Below are 18043 nucleotides of genomic sequence, written 5' to 3' on the forward strand. Positions count from 1 at the left end.
CAGCCAGGAACTGTCATCTGCCAGTGCAACACTATCCATCCTGTCAATCTTGTTTTATAATTGTAACATTCTCATATTCTCCGGCTGAGCAGAGAGAAGTTTCCAACATAGACACACGCATACACACACAAAGGCACACACTTCTTCGCTAAATGTGTTTCTCCACAACATTCACATCTTATTCGTCATTTATTAGCATAAGTATTTAAAATAGCTCTATTTTAAATGTAGTAGTAATGTGCTTATATTCATTGATTTGTCTCCAACAGTACAGTAAGTCTGACGTATTCTCATAAAGCTTCTTTTTGTGAGAAAGAACAACATTTTTTTTGACAGCCTGTTTTTCATCACAGTCCCCTTTTTGGCACTGCAGTGCAGTAATTGAAGAGCTTCTGCTGGTGCTGATGGAGTCAGTTTTTCTTAAATCTCATTGCAAATCATCAGCAACCATCATAAAAGAAAGACATCTACCCTTTAAACTCTTTTATTTAACAATAATTCAAACTAAATCTGTCCTTTCATGATTAGGCAGAAAGGCCATTTAAACCTTTACCAAGATGATTCTGTGTTGCTTTCAGTTTCCTTTATAGTAACAAAAAAATTGAGCACATTAGTTTCAGTTTATTATATCAAGTCCATCAAGGATCTCATCAGTCTTTCACCTTTATTAAGTTGCCACCCAGCAAAGTTAATACCCAAGGACACAGCAACAAATACACAGAGGAAGAAGGTTTCCACCGTCTCTTCTTTTCACATGCTTCAGAATGATAATTCAGCCGGCTCACCAATCAGTTACGATTTTAATCCAGCCGCGACTAAGAGCTTTAGAGCGTTGATGTGGAGCATACAGTTATCACAGAGATGGCATGAGCAATGACGTCTGCCACCACATTTATCACCGGACACTCTTAGTGAGGGAGACCAGATCCAATTACAGAGGTCTCTATGGGCTCAACAATGGTCTGCTAAAAATACACCCAGAGAGGCTTTTCCACACTCAGCAGCACACCCACACACAACCTGATACTGTTTAACAATATACATGTATGTATATCTTCGCTTGGAGTGTTTATTTTTGTCACTATCGGAGGTAAGACTAAGAGATTCTGCTCTGTTCTGAGACTCTTTAGAAAATGTGCAGAAATGTGGCGAGTGACGCGTGCACCTGTGTGTAGGCGTGTGTACATGAACAGGTATAGAATAAAAGGAAGAACGCCGAAGGAAGCACACAGGGGCCCCCGTGGAGCACTGAATAGAAAGTTATTTACAGCTCAGTCCATCAATAAACGACAGGTGCAGCATCCTCACAAACAGACGTATTAGCTTTCCTCCCGCTGGAACAATATCATCTCTAGCAGCTGGCCGCTGTCTCCCTCTCTCACACACTCACTCTCTCAAACATCTCTATGACAGCAATGCAACCAAGTCATGTTACTGCTGGATTTTATAATGACATTAAAAAAAGAGAATGCAAGTTAATTCCTGTTTTTATTTGATTCATTCGTTGACTTTTTCTTCCAGCAGTTCCAGGAGTAATTCAAGCTTTTTGGAGCTTTTTCAATGGTTTATCTGACAAATAATATGGTTTCCTCTAATATAGATCATTAAATATGCTTGTGTTATGATTTCTTTTTGGTGAGAGAAATTCTAGAATTTATTTAGTATGGCAGCAACTCAGTGTATTTAGGCATGTAGACATGGTCAAAAACCTGATGAAGCATCAGAATGAGGAAGAAACATGTTTTAATGCTCATAGGTGCCAGACAGGCTGGTCTGAGTATTTCAGAAACTGCTGATCTGCTGGGATTTTCCCACACAATCATCTGTACGATTTACAGAAAATCGTCCAAAAACAGACAGTGAGCGGCAGTTCTCGGGGTGAAAACACCTTCTTGAGGTCAGAGGAGAATGGCTAGGCAGCTTTGAGTTTGAGTAACAGCAAACCTTGAAGCAGTGCAGACGACCAGTTGAATAGTAACATCTAATTTTGTATAAATAGCATGAGAGTAAGTCACTAAGAACAATAAACTAAACTAAACACTGCTCAAGTATCGATCCATGTCCTTAGGTACACCTGTTCAACTGCTTGTTTATGGAAAGATCTAATCTGCCAATCATATGGCAGCAACTCAGTGCCTTTAGGTGTATAGATATGGTCTACACTACCTGCTAAAAGGCAAACCGAGCATCAGAATGGGGAAGAAAGGTGATTTAAGTGACTTTGAACGCAGCATGGTTGTTGGACGATTCATCTGACGAACCTTGTATTCTGCTGCAACATTCAGATAGGTCAGAGTTTGTTGTAAAAAGCATAAAAGCATAGATCCATCCTGCCTTGTATCAAACGTTCAGGTTCCTTGTGGTGTAATGGTCTGGGGGAAATGTTCTTCACATACTTCCAGCCACTTAATACTGACTGAGCATTGTTTAAACACGACAGCTTACTTGAGAATTGTTGCCAACCATGTCCACCCCGTTATGACCACAGTGTACCGATCTATTGATGGCTGCTTCCAGCAGCATAACACACCATGTCACAGACTCAAATAATCTCAAAGTGGCTTCTTGAACATGACCAAAATCATCAGAGCTTAGTCTTAGTGAATGTTTTCAGCACTTTGTTGAATCTGTGTCACAAAGGATTAAGGCAGTTCTGACGGCAAGCAGAAACTAGCAATTTATAACAAAGCTGCCAGTGAGTGGATATGGATTTCTGATTGGGGGGGGGGGGGGGGGGGGGTGCAATTAGCTTATAAATAAACCAGTGGTTATAGTCTGATATGGACAAGGACAGCCGTAGACACCAAGGACGAGTTGTCATTTCTTTTTCTTTTTTTTTTCTTTTCTTTTTTTTTTTGTGTCCCGTTTGGATCTTTAGCCATCAGAATTGTTGTCTTAAGGCCAAGAAAGATGCCAAGCAGATTTATTTTACCAAGTGGATCATCATGGCCTTGCCATATTGGTCCATTTGATTGATCTTTATTATAATTATGAATGTATTTTATTTTCAGTTGCTACAAACGGGACAGACATGACTGGGGGATGGACAGGGAGAAAGAATGAAAGAAAGAGAGGGAGAGAAAGAAAACCAAAGGGGAGAAGAGACGGTGAGAAGGGGGGGAAGAAAGAAAAAAAAAGAAAGAAAAACAAACAAAACACCTGGATCACCTGTATGGAGAAAAAAAACAGAAGAGAAAGCAAACAACAAAGAGCAACATAATAATAAAAAAAAAACAGCACCATCACAATAAAGCTAGCAGTGGATAACAGTAGATACTAAATAATAAACGATATTGTGCCGCACGCAAGATAGACAGCGCACAATGTGCTTTGAGGCAGCAGCCAAGAAAGCTGTAGTCCGCGTCTGTGAACACCCGTGTGTACACCTGTGTGCATACCTGTGTGGATCAGCATGCTTGTATTCCAAAGGTTTCTCCATGTAACGATCTGCTAGGGAGTGTGGGGAGCCATAGCCCCGTCCACCAGGGTATGAGGCAGGTATGGAGGAGATCCAGGCCCCAGATATCCAGAGGTCCCAGAGTACAAGGACCCGAGGAGGACCACCAAAGGGGGGGGAACTGTGCCACCCTCCTGGGAAGAGCTGAGTAGAGCCCCAAAGGAGAGGTCACCCCGCAGCTACGGAGCAAAGGCCAGAGGGGGTTGCAGTGGCGTGCCCGCGGGCTCTGCCGGCAGCCAGCTGTGCCAGAGAGGACCGAGCTTAAGGCCCAGAGGCCAGAGGCCTGAGGGCATCCCACCCCCTGGAAGGAGCCCAGCCGGGCCACAGGCGCCCGGCCCCGCCAATCGGCCACCAGGAGTGAGCCGGTACATACATGAGCGCCCAGCCCCAGACGACAAGGACCACCAACACACCAACGTCTGAGGGCATCAGCCACCGGCAGGGAGTGTGGTGAGGGGAGATAGGCCTCCGTACTTTAGAGGGCCTGAGATGTACCCAGAGAGGTTGAGTCTAAGACCCAACCTGACATATAGACACAGACGAACAGGCACACGCGGACACAGACGTGCATTCCCACCCCATATGCACAACCAAATACTCGGCACTCACCCAACGTGTAGACAGACACAAATAGACACTGCACAGACAGTCGCACTCCCCAAACATACTCTATATCAACAGGTCCAGGTACCCCCACCTAGACCCTCCTTATCTGCAGTAGCAGGGAGGCCCCGCATCCCAGACCCCAATCTGATGGCCAGCACCTCCTCCCAGCCCCCCAGCCCTGACGGCTAACAGAACCGGGGTGAGTGAAGACCTCAAACCTCCCTACACCCGCTCATATGTAGTGTTGCTGTGTGCTGTTCTAAAGTGCATTTAAAACTCAGGAGAGCATGGTACTAGCTTCCTCTCAAAGAGCAGCACGGCTCTTCCCGAAAACCCTTAGTGTCTAAATGCATTTAAAGTTGAGGGTAGGGCACCAGCGCCAGAGGTGGGTTGGAGTACACCGATCATCCTCTGGATGCTGTAAAACGTGCCCACCCCCAAGGCCCTATATGTATGTGTTATGTGAGAGTGTGAGTAATGTGGATGTCTAGGTTGCAGAATAAAATTGGGGCACAGGCGGCCAGAAGGGGACAGAGGGGGAGTGCCTCCCCTGCACCCTGGTGACATACCTGCACCCCAAGCCCTGCGTGTGTGGGTGGGTGTGGTAGAGCGGGAATAGGGAGGCAGCTGAGGATGGGGAGGGAAGAAAGGGAGGGGCAAGCGGCCCCTCCCTGGGGCCAGCTCCCCCGCTGACCCCAGTAGGCACCCCCACACTCTGGAACCCACCAGGGCAAGGGGGCCCAGGCCCATCCGGACCGGGGCCCGCAGCAGCAGCACCGCCCAGCCCCACAGAGTCCGGGGCAGCCCACCCGACTCCACCCCAGAGAAAACTGCACCCACCCCATCATCCAATCATCTCCCAAACTACACAAGACAATAGACACCCAGGTTGAGTTCATTCTCCACCTCTCCTATATCTCTCCCCCCACCTGCAGAGTGAGCTCCTGTAGTGAGGAGACCACCTGCAAAGATATAACAACCTCCCCACCAGTTAGAGAGCCCCTAGTAGGGCCGATGCACCAGAGGTCCCCTGCACTGGGGCTGAGCCCCCCTGCACCCACCCGCCCACTGCTCTGGCAACACAACAGCCAGGACCCAAGCCCCCAAGGCCCGGCCAGCACCCCAGACCGGGGGGCGGAGCACCCCCAGACCCCCAAGCCTCCACGCCCGTCCCGGACCCTCCCAGGGGCAGCCAGGCTACCAGGCCAGTAACCAACGTCCGCCAGCACAGACCCTCCCCCATCTCCGCTGTACGCAGCCAGTTGTCGAGTGACGAGTTGTCATTTCTGTTAAACTCATTTGAAATCCACCTGAATGCTGCACATACAGTTGGTCCATTGTAATTTAAAGTTTCCACAGACTTATAGGCACACGGTGTCCACACATAGCCTCTTCCTCACCATCTGATGACAAAATTTATGTTATGTGGCCAAGCAAACTGAAAGACTCTTTAAAGACTGAAAGACTTTACTCTCTCGACTAAACACGGTCCTTTCTGACTCCAAAAATGTATTTGGCAGCAGCCTAAGCTTTAATGTTGAGCTTTCAAAAGCTAAAGTCCAGAACAGCAGGAGACTTCCCAGTGCCTTTGTGCATTACTTATATGGAGACGATGGCTACTGAAAAAAATAGATACAAATTAACTCTCCATTTTTAAGTTAAAAATTTAATCTGTCCAAAATCTTTTAAACTAAGTCTTTCCTAACTTTGCTAATTGGCAATGGTATAATGAGCTAAGATGGCAAGTATTATAAATAGCAGACTATACCTGATTTCTTTATTATGCGAAATTAGTCATAGTATGAAACAGAAGGTAGTATGGCAAAATGTAGTTCTTTGTGCCACTGACAATAAGCCACGGGCCAAATTTATCTAAAGAAAACTTCAGCATGTGGCCACAGCTATACAGTAGTTATATGTCTGCAAAGTAACTATCAGGTTATTGAATGGATATACTCAAAATTAAATTGCCATGAAAAAAGCTTATGCAAGACCATTCTGGACAATAACGCATGTCACGTATCAAGAAAAAGGCCTTTCGTCTGCAGAAGATGCAGAAGCAAAAGTGAAGAAGGTTTTTGGAGTTTGGCACCCATATAGCAAATCACCATGACAAGGGTGTGTGAGGGGCAGAAGGCAGAGGCTGAAGGCGGCGTTTAGTCTGTCAGGTCAAAAGTTAAGGAGCAAATAGCATCTCCAAAGGGTAGCTTTCCACTTTTGGAAAAAGGTGGTGTCAAGAAACACTGAGATATATTCACAGGAGGATATCTTTTCAACATGGGTTAGAGTAATCTGAAGGGACAGCATGCCTGAGTCAACATGGACATGTGACCAGTCAAACTGAAAAGAAACACTGAAAGTCAAAACAGATTATCAAGTCAGATAAAAGGATTATACTTTTCGTAACAGTTAAAGGAACTCTCAGAGCCGCCGCGTTTGTCTGAGTTCTCCTTATGAAACGAATCGCCTGCTGCTCTCATTACGCCTGACTTGGGCATAGGGTTGCCAACCGTCCCTTAAAATACGGAATCGTCCTGTATTTCGAAACAAAAGTACACGTCCCGTATTGAGCTAATAAGGGACGCACTTTGTTCCGTAATACAGTGAGAATCAAAAGTAGTCTATAAATGTTTATGGAATTAACGCTTTGTTGGAAAACATAATTCCCAGCCCCTCTCCTGCTTTGTGACCAATGAGCTGACAGCACACTTATGACAATTCGAGTATGACAATTCAGATTACCGCTCATCTCATTGGTCGAGGAAAGGTCGCTTGCGGAGAAAATACCGGAAGACAACAGATGACCACAACAAGAAGCATGGCCAACAGGGAAACAAACGCCGACACTGCGGTGCAAGTCTCGGACGACAGTACACCTAAAGCTGGACAGACACTGTGCGATTTTCAAACTGCACGATTGACTCGCAGGGGTTAGAAGTTGGTAGGTCACGATGCAGGTCTCACACTATACCGCCCGATGCTCTGATGCGACCTGAGTGCTCACACTGTGCCTCCATAAAATGAAGGTTATAACAGAAAATCTGTCGCTCTCTCTCCCTCTCTGTCTTTCACTCACACAGACACACCGCCACCATCAACTTTGCTAAATTGCTAATGAAAAACATTGATCAGGCAGCTGTGATTGAACAGCAATGTAAATCCAACTATTTTCAGGTTGTTGTGGTCGTGATCATTTTGTGATGCCACATCGAAAAGGCTCGGATGAGCTTTCCAAAGTTCTACAAGTTGTGCCTCCATTGCTTGTGTCCAGATCACACGCTGCACAGCCGTGCTGCTCCATCTTTTTCACCGACGTTTACGTGTTTGCGCGTGAGCAGTGTGAGCGGCTGCGGTGACACGTCAGGAGCGATTGATGATCGGGAGCTGGTCGTGAGGTGTTAATCGCTTCTCGTTACCCCACGTATACTACACGATGCATGATGAAGGCCAAAATCGGGCCGATCACCAAATCAGTCGCACGACTCAAAAATCGTCTCAAAATGGGCCTAAAACCGCACAGTGTGAGCCCAGCATTAGAGCAGCAATGTTTGTTCGCTCAGAGAAAGGGAAGAATGGGAAAAGGAAAACACCTGGCTGGAAAAAGTTAATATGGGCATGTGCAGTGAATATCAGCGCTATGTGGCCAGAAGTGTGATAATATAATTTATTTTGTGTAATAAACAACTGCAAGGATAGATGATTACAACAAATAGATCACTAATACATAAAAGTAATACATAGATGAATAATGATGATGAGTTAAGATGCTTAATCATGGGAACAAGCGGGTTTACAAACAGGAGCAGCTGATTAGCATTAGAAAAGCTGAAATAATACCTCAACTGAAGCCAACTGTACTAAATGCACTATATGTGCACTGTTACAAGAATATTTTTCGTTCTATTGCTTTCTATTAATTTATATAATTTTAAGTTAAGCAGGACAGAGTTCTTTTAAAGAAAGATTTACTTATATTCTCAAAAGTTAAGCATGACAGAGACCTGTTTTATTGTGTTAATGTTGTCATTTTGAGCTAAAAATAAATGGCTAAATGATCATTTGTTTCACATGTGTTCATATCACAAAGAATAGAATATGCATCTACTTAAATCAACTTCAAGTCAAATGGTTAAAAAAAATAATTTCACACACAAAAAAAGAGCTAGAAAATTCACCACACTGGGAAGGGTGAAGACAACTGGGTCGCCCGGCCCTGGCCACGAGGTGTCCCTTATTTATTTTTCAGGGAGTTGGCAACCCTACTTGGGCAGCACGTTTGCCATTTTGTAACATAATGAACACTTCTTGCCCCCTCCTCTTTTCTTCCCTTGTCACTTTTTTTCCACTGTGTCTGCCAACACCAAAATCCAGCTGACCAGTACGTGGTGTACAGTAGGATCAGGTGTCGACTGGCTGAATGCAGCCGCGCCTACAGATCGCTGTGGCTGAGAGCGCCGCGGTGTCGTCTTCCTCCCATCAAGGGTGCTGCCAACATTAACACCATGTATGACAAAACAACATAGACTTGGTGAAAAGGACTTTGTTTAGTCACTTTTCATCACATCATTAATATGTAGCAAGCAGCAGCACAGTGGACAGTGCCTTAAATAAAGTCTAAGCGCTGTTTCTTGCACTGAAACCACCAACTAGACAGTTTTGTTCTTATAGCACAACAACATTGAATCTACTTAAATGTCTGTCATACTTTTTTTAAATACACAGCTCTGAGAGGCTCGATTTAGACACAGTTATGCTTTGAAGTTAATGCTAACAGCAGCTTGCTAACTTATCAACAGTGTTGGCATGCTAGCATTCAGTCCTGGAGGTCCCCGCCGTGCTGTTCTAAAAATGCAACAAGGGCAACCTGGCAGAGTCAGCGAGGAGGCCGCCACGTACTGGTACAACAAGAACTAATGTGTAATTCTTAATTTTACTGCATCAAATTTGAGGTTTTGAACCTTTGAGTCATAACCCTGTTATTTGTTCTAATTTCCATTTCAGTGAGGGAGGAAAGCATTTTGCTTGCATTTTTTAAATCTCGTTCGGGCCTCTCTTTCTCAAGTGTCTCTTTAATGGGCCTCAATGCTTATGGTTTCACAGCTACTGCATGACTTTTGGTTGCTATTTTAAGGTGGAAATTTTCAATGTACATTGAAGGAAAGAGATCTCAACCATGCTAGCAATCTTAGTGTAACCTAAAAGCCATTTTTGGCTGCTCCCTTAGTCACATGGGATCATCAGTGTAGGTAGCTCTGCATATTTGACTTGGCAGATTTTTACACCGGATACCTTTCCTGATGGAGCCACTAAGAGATTCATGTCTCCTGCCAGGATCAAACCGGGGACCTTTTGCTGTTAAGTAAATGTGTAACCCACCACAGCATAGAGCTCTTACTCGTTCATCTTACTTTAGCATATGATGAGGAATAAAGAAAGGAACCCACAATTATTAATTAATTATAATTGACTGTCAATATCCTGATAGTCCATGTGACACAAACAAACCCATCATTTAAAAAATAGCTAAGAACTGTTAGAAACTACCTTCCTAATTATTTTTGTGGTCATTTTTAAGCCTTTTCAATAAGTATAACTGTTTATTCCTGGGCTGTCTTTAGGCTTAAAAGTTACTTTTGGCTGCTCCCTTATTCACAAGAAGTCACCACAGCACAGTAGCTCCACACTTTTGATGTGGCAAATTTTAACATCACATGCTCTTCTTAACACAATCCCATTTGCTTCTCGTGGAATAAACGGCAGATGTATTGCTTTTTAGGTGAACGTGAAAACTGCTAAATTATCTTTCAACCATTTTTTAGATAATTGTAGAAACTCTAATCTGTGCAGTTACCTATTTCCTAACATTTAAACAAAGTCAATTCAAGGTGATTTCCAAAAGATTCAATATCAAGTATTCGCTGCCTTTTAATTTTTTTTTTTTTTTGCACCATTTTACAAAAGGCCTGGCATTATTTTGCACGCACACAAACTCATACAGAAGAAGTACTTTTCATACCATTTGAACACTCAAGTGCTCGTAGCTGCTCACGTCATCACGTTTCACCGTGATTCCTTAAGAATTTTCTTTCGGTCATTTTGAAATCAAAATATAAATCCAACATGTATATAAAAAAAACAACCAAAACAAAACTGCACAATTCTGAAAAATATGGAAGACAGGTGGAGAGATTTACAGTCACAGAATTGAGGTCCACAACATGTAATGTATCTGATGCCTAAGACAAGAAATATGTCTGCCTGCGAATTTGAATTTTCTGGCATTAATTTATACAAATCATACAAGACTCGATCTGGACGGCGCCACCGTGGTTCTAACGTTCAGTGCCTCTGTAACAGAACAATTTAATTTTACATGTCTTAAACAGCCTGTCACAACTTAATGACCTTCCAGTTTAAACAGTGTGACGTACTGGACACTCTTTGACATACTGCATTAACACTAGCAACACTAACACTTGAATTCTGAGAGTGACTCATGCCTGTGATAAAAGGGCTTTGCTATATGTGATGTTTGGAATAAAGGTTCACTTAGTGTGGTTGATGGAGTGAGGTTTTATGAAAAGGCACTTTGTATTTTCACTTAGCAAGTCAATTTTCATTCTTACATAAAGCCCGAGAAGCCTGTCGTCACAGGTGTATGCAGTTTAACAGGAGAGCCGCCTGAATCAGCCTTTAAAAGGTGCTGAAAAGTGACAGGCGAAGTGATATGGCAGATTTTTTTCTTCAGCTTAAGGCAATTAGGTTTTTAACTGGTAGTATCAAAATAAAAACTTTGGTAAACTTTGGTCCAAGACCTTCCACATGAGCATGTTTAGTACTGCGGCTATAGTTTCCATAGAAAGATATAAGTAAGTATTTTATTGTGGAAAAGTGGGACTCTTTCACAGCTGCCTGTCATCTCCAATCTCGGCCTCTGAGTGGGCCAATCAAGCAATTCTGAAAACATGCTTTAAAAAAATTAGTGTGTTTCTGAGTATTTAACACTGCATGGCATCTACCATGATATCCATGTGTTATAGGCTGCATAGCAGGACAGGATTCACAAATAGCACTGCAAAAAAGTCACCTTTACCAATGCACACGAAATATATATAAACAGTGTCATGAAATATCAATCTTTTACAGCATTCACACAGGTACTATATTTAATAGCACTTAAAGATAAAAAAATAATGGTCTCTTTAACTATGCTAGCACACCTCCGTATGCTAGAAGGAGGTTTAGTAGAGTGGAGTGAAAAACCTCACGTTTGATGCTTTTGAACTCTTTTGTTCATTTTAAAACGGCAGCGTATCCATAAAGATTTTCTCCACTATCGGAGGAGGAGGCACCAGGTCCTCCAGTTTCAGGTAGAAGATGCGCTGCAGGCCTTGTGTGCACAGAGTCCTCAGTTCAGGCAGTTTGCCCAGAAGGCGAGACTGATAGTTGGGTTGCGTCCGGCTCAGTTCTGATCCATTTCCACTCACGTGTTCCCTTAGACAAGCGATGAGGTGACTTTGAAAGTCCTCGACCCGCTTGGGCTCTTTGAGGCCGTGACGATCTAAGGGCAAAAGAAGTTTCCATGAGAAACCCCAAATATAACGACAACCTTGAAATGCGATGAAATTCACTAAAAGCAGACAAAGCTTCTTTACCGGTGATGATGACGAGGGCTGCGAGGCAGGAAAACAAGTAGACGTCTAAGTTCAAGCGGCGAAGGCTGTGCGAGAAATCCATTATGGAGTCGATCCAGTCACCGAAACTGCGAGCGCACTGTAGTCGGTGGAGCACCACGCCATCGCAGAAGATCAGCTCATTCTTTTCTGGATCTGACCTGAATTATTTTAAACCATTACGTCAGTGAGAGCATTGACCAACGTGAAGGAATGTAGCAAAATATTAGTGAACCACACTTTTTTTTTTAACAGCAGAAGAAAGAACACTGACCTGTAAGCCAGGCGGAGGATAAAGAGTTCAACAAAAGCAGATTCGAGGAGCAGCTCCTGGTCTTCTGTGCAGAAGTCCGTGAATCCTGGGATGGCTTGAGCCCATTTCCTTATCACATCCAAGGAACCAGTCAGTAAATCATAGAACTGCTGGATATCACCAGCATCCTCCTTCTCTTTCGAGCTGTCTGCTGTCTCCTGGTACTGAGGAGGGGAAAAAAGGGTTAGTTAGCTAAAGAGATTTTCAGAGGGCTATTTAGTGCTGTTGGTTTGACTCTACATTGTCACCAGTGTAAATTCAGATGAAGAAGACATGGGTTAGCTACAAGTTTTGAGTTACCTTGGAATAGTCAAGCTTTCCGATGGTTGGGCTTGAGTCTAGATGAGCCCTGACAAGCGAAGCTATGATGTTGACACTGGGGGTCGTGGATGAAGCCTCAACTGGGATCTTGGGCTTGGAGGGCAGGCGACCTCTGCGACCTTTAAGGCTGTCCCTACGAACAACTAAAAGAGGACAAGGCGAGGAACATGTTTATGACTCCTACATGACTCTTTCGGCATTTGAAAAACAAAAGCTGTATCAGCTGACGTTTCCCTTTTTCTTCAACTGTCAATGTAAAGCTCTGGTTACATATGTCTCTGAGCTTCCTGGCTTTGCTGCTGCAAAACTGTCATTACGAACCCCGATTTGTGGCTGTCATGCATTAGCCACTGCGAGCTTTGAAAGAGTATCACATTGCATTACCTTCTTTGACCATTCCCACTGCAAGACATTTCTGGAAACGACAGAACTGGCATCGGTTTCTCCTCCTCTTGTCTACTGGACAGTCTTTATTGGCAAGGCACACATACTTTGCATTTTTCTGGACAGTTCGCTGTCAAACACACAAAGAAAACACATTAATATGGAATCATAATGTGGCAAACATATACGACTGCAAGTGACTGAAATGCACAAGTCTTATTTTTGTTTATAGCATCAATTTCTGATCACCAGCAACCCTGACTTGGATGAGTGGTTAAGAAAACAGATTGATGGATTTCTGCTCAATCAACTGTGAGCCTCTCTTAAACAAAGATACAGTGATAACTGGTACATTACTGCTCAGTATAAGTGCTAAAAATATTTTTAAAACAATGTAATAATTTTATTATTTGCCAATACTGAAGCTGTGCACTTGTGTCTTACGTTAGCACACACAAACTCACTTTATAAATATATTTCTGAAGAATTATCGCCGTGATTGCACAGTTTAAAAAATATAACATGACTGCTCTCTGGTGGATGTGGTTTGCTCACTTTGTCAGTGAATCTAAATCATCTTAAATATATGAAACATATGTGCACACATGCATAATTACTGCAGTTTTTTTGTTACTTGTTGCATACATGACACACACACTGAGATATCAGCTATGACTGCGGGTTTATTCTCCTTGATGACTGCAGCATCATGTACTCAGTCAAACAAATCTGTAATCTTAAAGCTGCTAAATATCTTCTTTTCTTTTTTTTTACCTTGAAAAAACCTTTGCATCCCTCACAGGTACGGACTCCATAGTGCTGGCAGGAAGCGTTATCACCACAAACTGCACAGCGACTCTCGTTGGATCCTGGGTTTTGCGTTTTAGGAGACATCATGGCACCCTCCGCTGTCTTGGGGCTTTCTAGAAGTCTATGCTCCAGAGAAACTGGGGGGCAGTGAAGTGGGGAAACATGCTGCTGAGGAGACAGGAAGAAGTGGTCTTCCTGGCTTGGCTGAGCATCCTGGTGCTGCTGCCCCATGGGGGAGTGTTGTTCTGGTGCAGAGCTGAAGGTGAAAAAGGAAAGCTGCTGAGCTATGGCAGCCTTGTCAGCCACAGAGGTCAGGGGGGCTGAGGGGTAGGGGCTGAAAGGGGAATCCCAGACAGGTGCAGACTCTGTCTGAAAGCTTGGTGTTGGAGGAGAAGCAGTGGCATAGACTGGGCTGCCATAGTAGTCAGAGCTGCATGACGACAGCGTTTCGTCAAGGCAGTTGAGTGCAAAGGATCCTGGGTAGCAGCCATACACCTGGAGATCATCCAGCTTGAAGGCCTGGCTGTGCATCTGAGAGCTGGTGCTTTCAGCTACTCCTGTGTGGCTGAATGAAACCGTAGAGGCAGGAGGAGAGGTGGTAATCTTACAGGAATATGCATCAAACTCCCCGACATAGCCATTTCCAACCAAAGTGTTGATGCTGGGCAATGAAGATGTGGACAGCTGGTCCTTTTGGCCACTGAAGTCCATCACCAGTGTGGCACTGAGGTCAGGATTCAAGAACTCAGAGCTGAAGTAGTTGTCATGGGGCAGGGATGCATACTGGGTTTGTACACAGGGCATTGCTAGGAAAGAGAAAACCAACATTTAAAACAACTAAAATAAATCCTTAAAGATAAATACTGATTCATTTCTGGGTAACAAACACGACTTTATTAAATTCTCTATCTGAACACTGCATCTTTGTGAGGTAGATTTAAAGCAACACAGTCTAAGTCAGATATTCCCATCTCAAATTAGTGCAGTAAATATGACTTTGTGATCATTTTTCGAAATAAAACCAAGTGAGTTAAATCACTCGAGACAAATGGCCCCAGTAATGAGCTGACTCTTTAAACATGTGTTAGAAACTAGATATTGCTACTGGATATATAATGGTCAGCATTTCTTAATGCTTCCTCTATAACAATCTAAACAGAGGGCAACATTAACACCTGAAATGTCCATCTCATTTCCCCAACATGCCTCTAACTTTATCAAGGGGCCTATTCGTCCCCTTGAAAAAAATGCAGAGGGTGGTCCAGCGGAGCAGTCAGGTATTGTCAGATATTGTGTTACTGGCTGTTAACGCTCTAAAAACCTCCTTCAGTAGAGGGCAACCCCTCTTTCACAACGCCTGTACTGGGGCGTGTTGCAGATTGTATGTCGGGGTGGGCTGACTGCCAGCTGAAATGGGAATAGTGGCAAAGTCTGTTTATGTGCATGGGTGGATGGGCGTGTATCTACAAGTGTCCTTACTTCTTCATTTTATAGCTTTTTATTTTTTTTCTCAATACAGAAGCTGAAGCATGTTCTTTGAAAGTTGAACTTAAATTTGCACAGCTATATTTGAATCGTGTGGAAACAAAACTGCCGAAGGGCCCAAATAGTTTTCAGCATGTAAATGCAAACAATTTTATGAATCTTCTCATTTCCCAACAGTGTTATAGAGCATGAAGGCCATTAACACAAGCACATACTGACAACAGAGGACAAAATTTGAACAAATGGAAATAGTAGAATCACAGCAGTCATATTAGTACTTGCAGATACCGTAAAATGTCCACGTTAATATCAAAATACACTCCCATAATTCACTTCATCATATTATAAGAATTAGAAAAATATCAGTCTGCACTGTTTAAGTTTATTATGGCTAAATATAACACTCATATCCCTTCTTTTATACCAGTGAGGGTCTAGCCAAATCAAGTGGACACTTAAAATCATGACCTCCGGCAGGTAGTTGAACTAGAGCAAATATGACACCATCAAAAAATTAGTTTTTATATTAGTAAGTAAACTGATGCAAACCTCAAGCTACTGATAACCATTTTGCCTTATGAGCTTAAGCTATGACAGAGATACTTATTTAGAAGTAAAGATGCAAACATGCGCATCTAACAGCAGCAGTAATAAATAAAAAACAATAACAACTCACTAAAAGTCCACTTTTTACTCACCTGGTTTATGCAAATATCCCGAATTTGACGTTTTTCATTTATTCCAAATTAGAGAAAAAAAGATAAATGTCACCTCGGTTAGCTTCTGTCAGCACACACACTCATTCAGGCACATTCACACACAACACACTCCGGGTCAGACCGAGGCAGACGGGCTCCACTCCGCTACACTCTTGTTTTATTTTGGGCTGCATCGACAAAAAGGCGTGCCTGTGCCCAAACATGGTTTTGGGGCGGTGGAACGTTCCGGGTCGGCAGCCAATCAGCTCTGGGCTCGACGCAGACGTTCTTCCGTGTGACGCACGCACGGGATTCCATTGACGCAAGATCCGAGGGAGCGTACCTGCTAAAAATACACCGCAACGAAAGCGGCGTTCACGTGGGGCTATTACTGGATGAAAAATTCTAAAAATAACCGCAATTTGGAGGCGCAGACGTTTTTTGGCTGGAAATGTAGATATTATACAAGTTTACACCAGCGGGGTGTGTTATCAGGTATCAGACCGGGAAACACCTGCATATTTTTTTCAATTTTTCAGAAAATAGAAAGTCTCTACTGTTTCGCAACTAAACGCTTTGGGGGGGAAATCATCACAAGCACTTTTAAACGTTTTAACTGGAAATATACTTTTTACTTGTTATGTTTTTATATTTACTTCATACTTTTACTCGCATTTTTAATTGCTGAAATTATTCAAGAGCGTCGTCCATTACAATTTTTAATTACAAATGCAAAATTAATAATAATTATTAATAAGACTGAGTGGCAGCTGGGTGAAGAAGGATAGGTGAGGCTAATCAGGGATGAGGATACAAAGGAAAAGTAAATATAAAAAACATGAGACAATGACTAACATATTCAAATGTTGCGTACAAGAACATTGGGGGGCAAGCTAGGAAAAATAATACAAGCAAACGTACTAAAATAAATAACTGGAATACAAATGGGAATACACTGAAACAAAGTGCTAAAGGCTCGAAATATAAAGAAGGAAGTAAAAAGTATTAGGAACCAAACAGAACATCAAATAGCAAGACTTCAGTCAGAAGACTCAAAACTCCATGTCCAAACCCGGGACTATGAAACACATTTCCAAATATGTCAGTGACTTCTGAAGCATATTGACTGTTAACTCTGTAAACTTCTTTGGAGCTGTCAGTTAACTCTACAGATATGTAATATTCAAACAGAAATTTGTTTAGATTTGTTTTTGTAATTGATGTTTCTGAGATCAAAAATGACCTTTAAATCTCTTCGTCTGTGCTTATTAAGCACTTCTGTTACAAGACTATAAATACCCCGAGTCCTGTATAAACTATTGTCAAAACCAACAATTTAAACTTACATTTACTTTGTAAATTTGTCAGCATTAGTTTAAACATCACTTAATACCCGCCCACTGCAAACCAGCACGCTCTTGAACACTTGAACCCTCTCTGGGGATACTTGGGCATGATCCAGCTTGTGTAAAGAAAGTGAGGGGGCTTGTTCAAGCAACTGAGACCGGAGACCTGACGATGACGCAGCTGTAGATGCTGCCTGCAGTTACCAGAGATAATTACGGGGGTTTGTGTTTTATCTTTCACGGTGGAAAACACACACGCGAATAAAAAGGGAGAGTATCACATCCAGTGTTAGTTTTCTGAATCCTTTACGTAGCATGCTTAATAGGTTTCATTAAAAATGAACTTTTTTTTCTCGTTTGCCAGATTTTGTGAAAATAAATACGATAAATAGTGACTGCTGCTGTGCTTTCGATGAATTTTTGTTGAACTGTTAACGCGAGCCAGCAGCGTTAAATCATCTCTGTGTATTCAAATAAAGTCAAAGAGGATTTCATATCTAAATATAAGATTACTGCTCGTATCATTTGTAATTGCGAACATGTTTTTAAAATGGCTTAATGGCAAAAAAAAAATTTATTTAATCTTTCATACCCGCTATCTTCCTCTCTGGTAGCGCCTGACGCTTCCTGCCCAAACATGCCAAACAGGTCACACCAAACTTCCGCTGTTGCCCTTTTTTTTTTCTCCACCAAACCTACGTAGCCTACCTTGGGATTAGTCCTCGTGCTCTTCCTCCCACGCCAACGCAAAATCTGCCCCACTCCAGGCTGACCTGTTTTAGTACAAGGGAAATGCTCCATAGTCATGCCTATTAGGTAAATAAATGTGTGAATTAATATAACAATAACAGGTAGCAGATTCCATATCTCAATTAACCTCCCATTTACAATAAGAATAAAGAGATTTTTCTTTTGCATCTTCAGAAAATTATTGCAAGACCTTCATGGGG

At 42.8% G+C, this 18043-nt stretch overlaps 1 protein-coding gene across 1 annotated transcript; it reads right to left on the reverse strand.

The window, feature by feature from the left end:
* Positions 1 to 9575: 9575 nt before the first annotated feature.
* On the reverse strand, positions 9576 to 15887 carry LOC146632059 (putative nuclear hormone receptor HR38). The gene is made up of 7 exons (XM_085353197.1): positions 15748 to 15887; positions 13529 to 14370; positions 12755 to 12884; positions 12350 to 12513; positions 12011 to 12213; positions 11719 to 11897; positions 9576 to 11624 (listed from the first exon to the last, which is right to left on the reverse strand). Exons 2-7 carry the CDS (start codon positions 14366 to 14368, stop codon positions 11362 to 11364), a joined length of 1779 nt encoding a protein of 592 aa, XP_085209323.1. The 5' UTR covers positions 14369 to 14370; positions 15748 to 15887; the 3' UTR covers positions 9576 to 11361.
* Positions 15888 to 18043: the final 2156 nt, after the last annotated feature.

The sequence above is a fragment of the Diplotaxodon limnothrissa genome, linkage group LG5 (assembly GCF_057381915.1).
Source record: "Diplotaxodon limnothrissa isolate DT_005_m linkage group LG5, D_limnothrissa_male_GT1.1, whole genome shotgun sequence".
Taxonomy (NCBI): domain Eukaryota; kingdom Metazoa; phylum Chordata; class Actinopteri; order Cichliformes; family Cichlidae; genus Diplotaxodon; species Diplotaxodon limnothrissa.

What these genes read in the sequence shown, in the direction of transcription:
- LOC146632059 (XM_085353197.1), bottom strand. Translation starts at nt 14,368, where the DNA reads ATGCCCTGTGTACAAACCCAGTATGCATCCCTGCCCCATGACAACTAC. An exon ending in AGTGGGAATGGTCAAAGAAG is followed by an intron (nt 12,514 to 12,754) that starts GTAATGCAATGT and finishes GTCCTCTTTTAG; the next exon opens with TTGTTCGTAGGGACAGCCTT. An exon ending in ATCCTCCGCCTGGCTTACAG is followed by an intron (nt 11,898 to 12,010) that starts GTCAGTGTTCTT and finishes AAAATAATTCAG; the next exon opens with GTCAGATCCAGAAAAGAATG.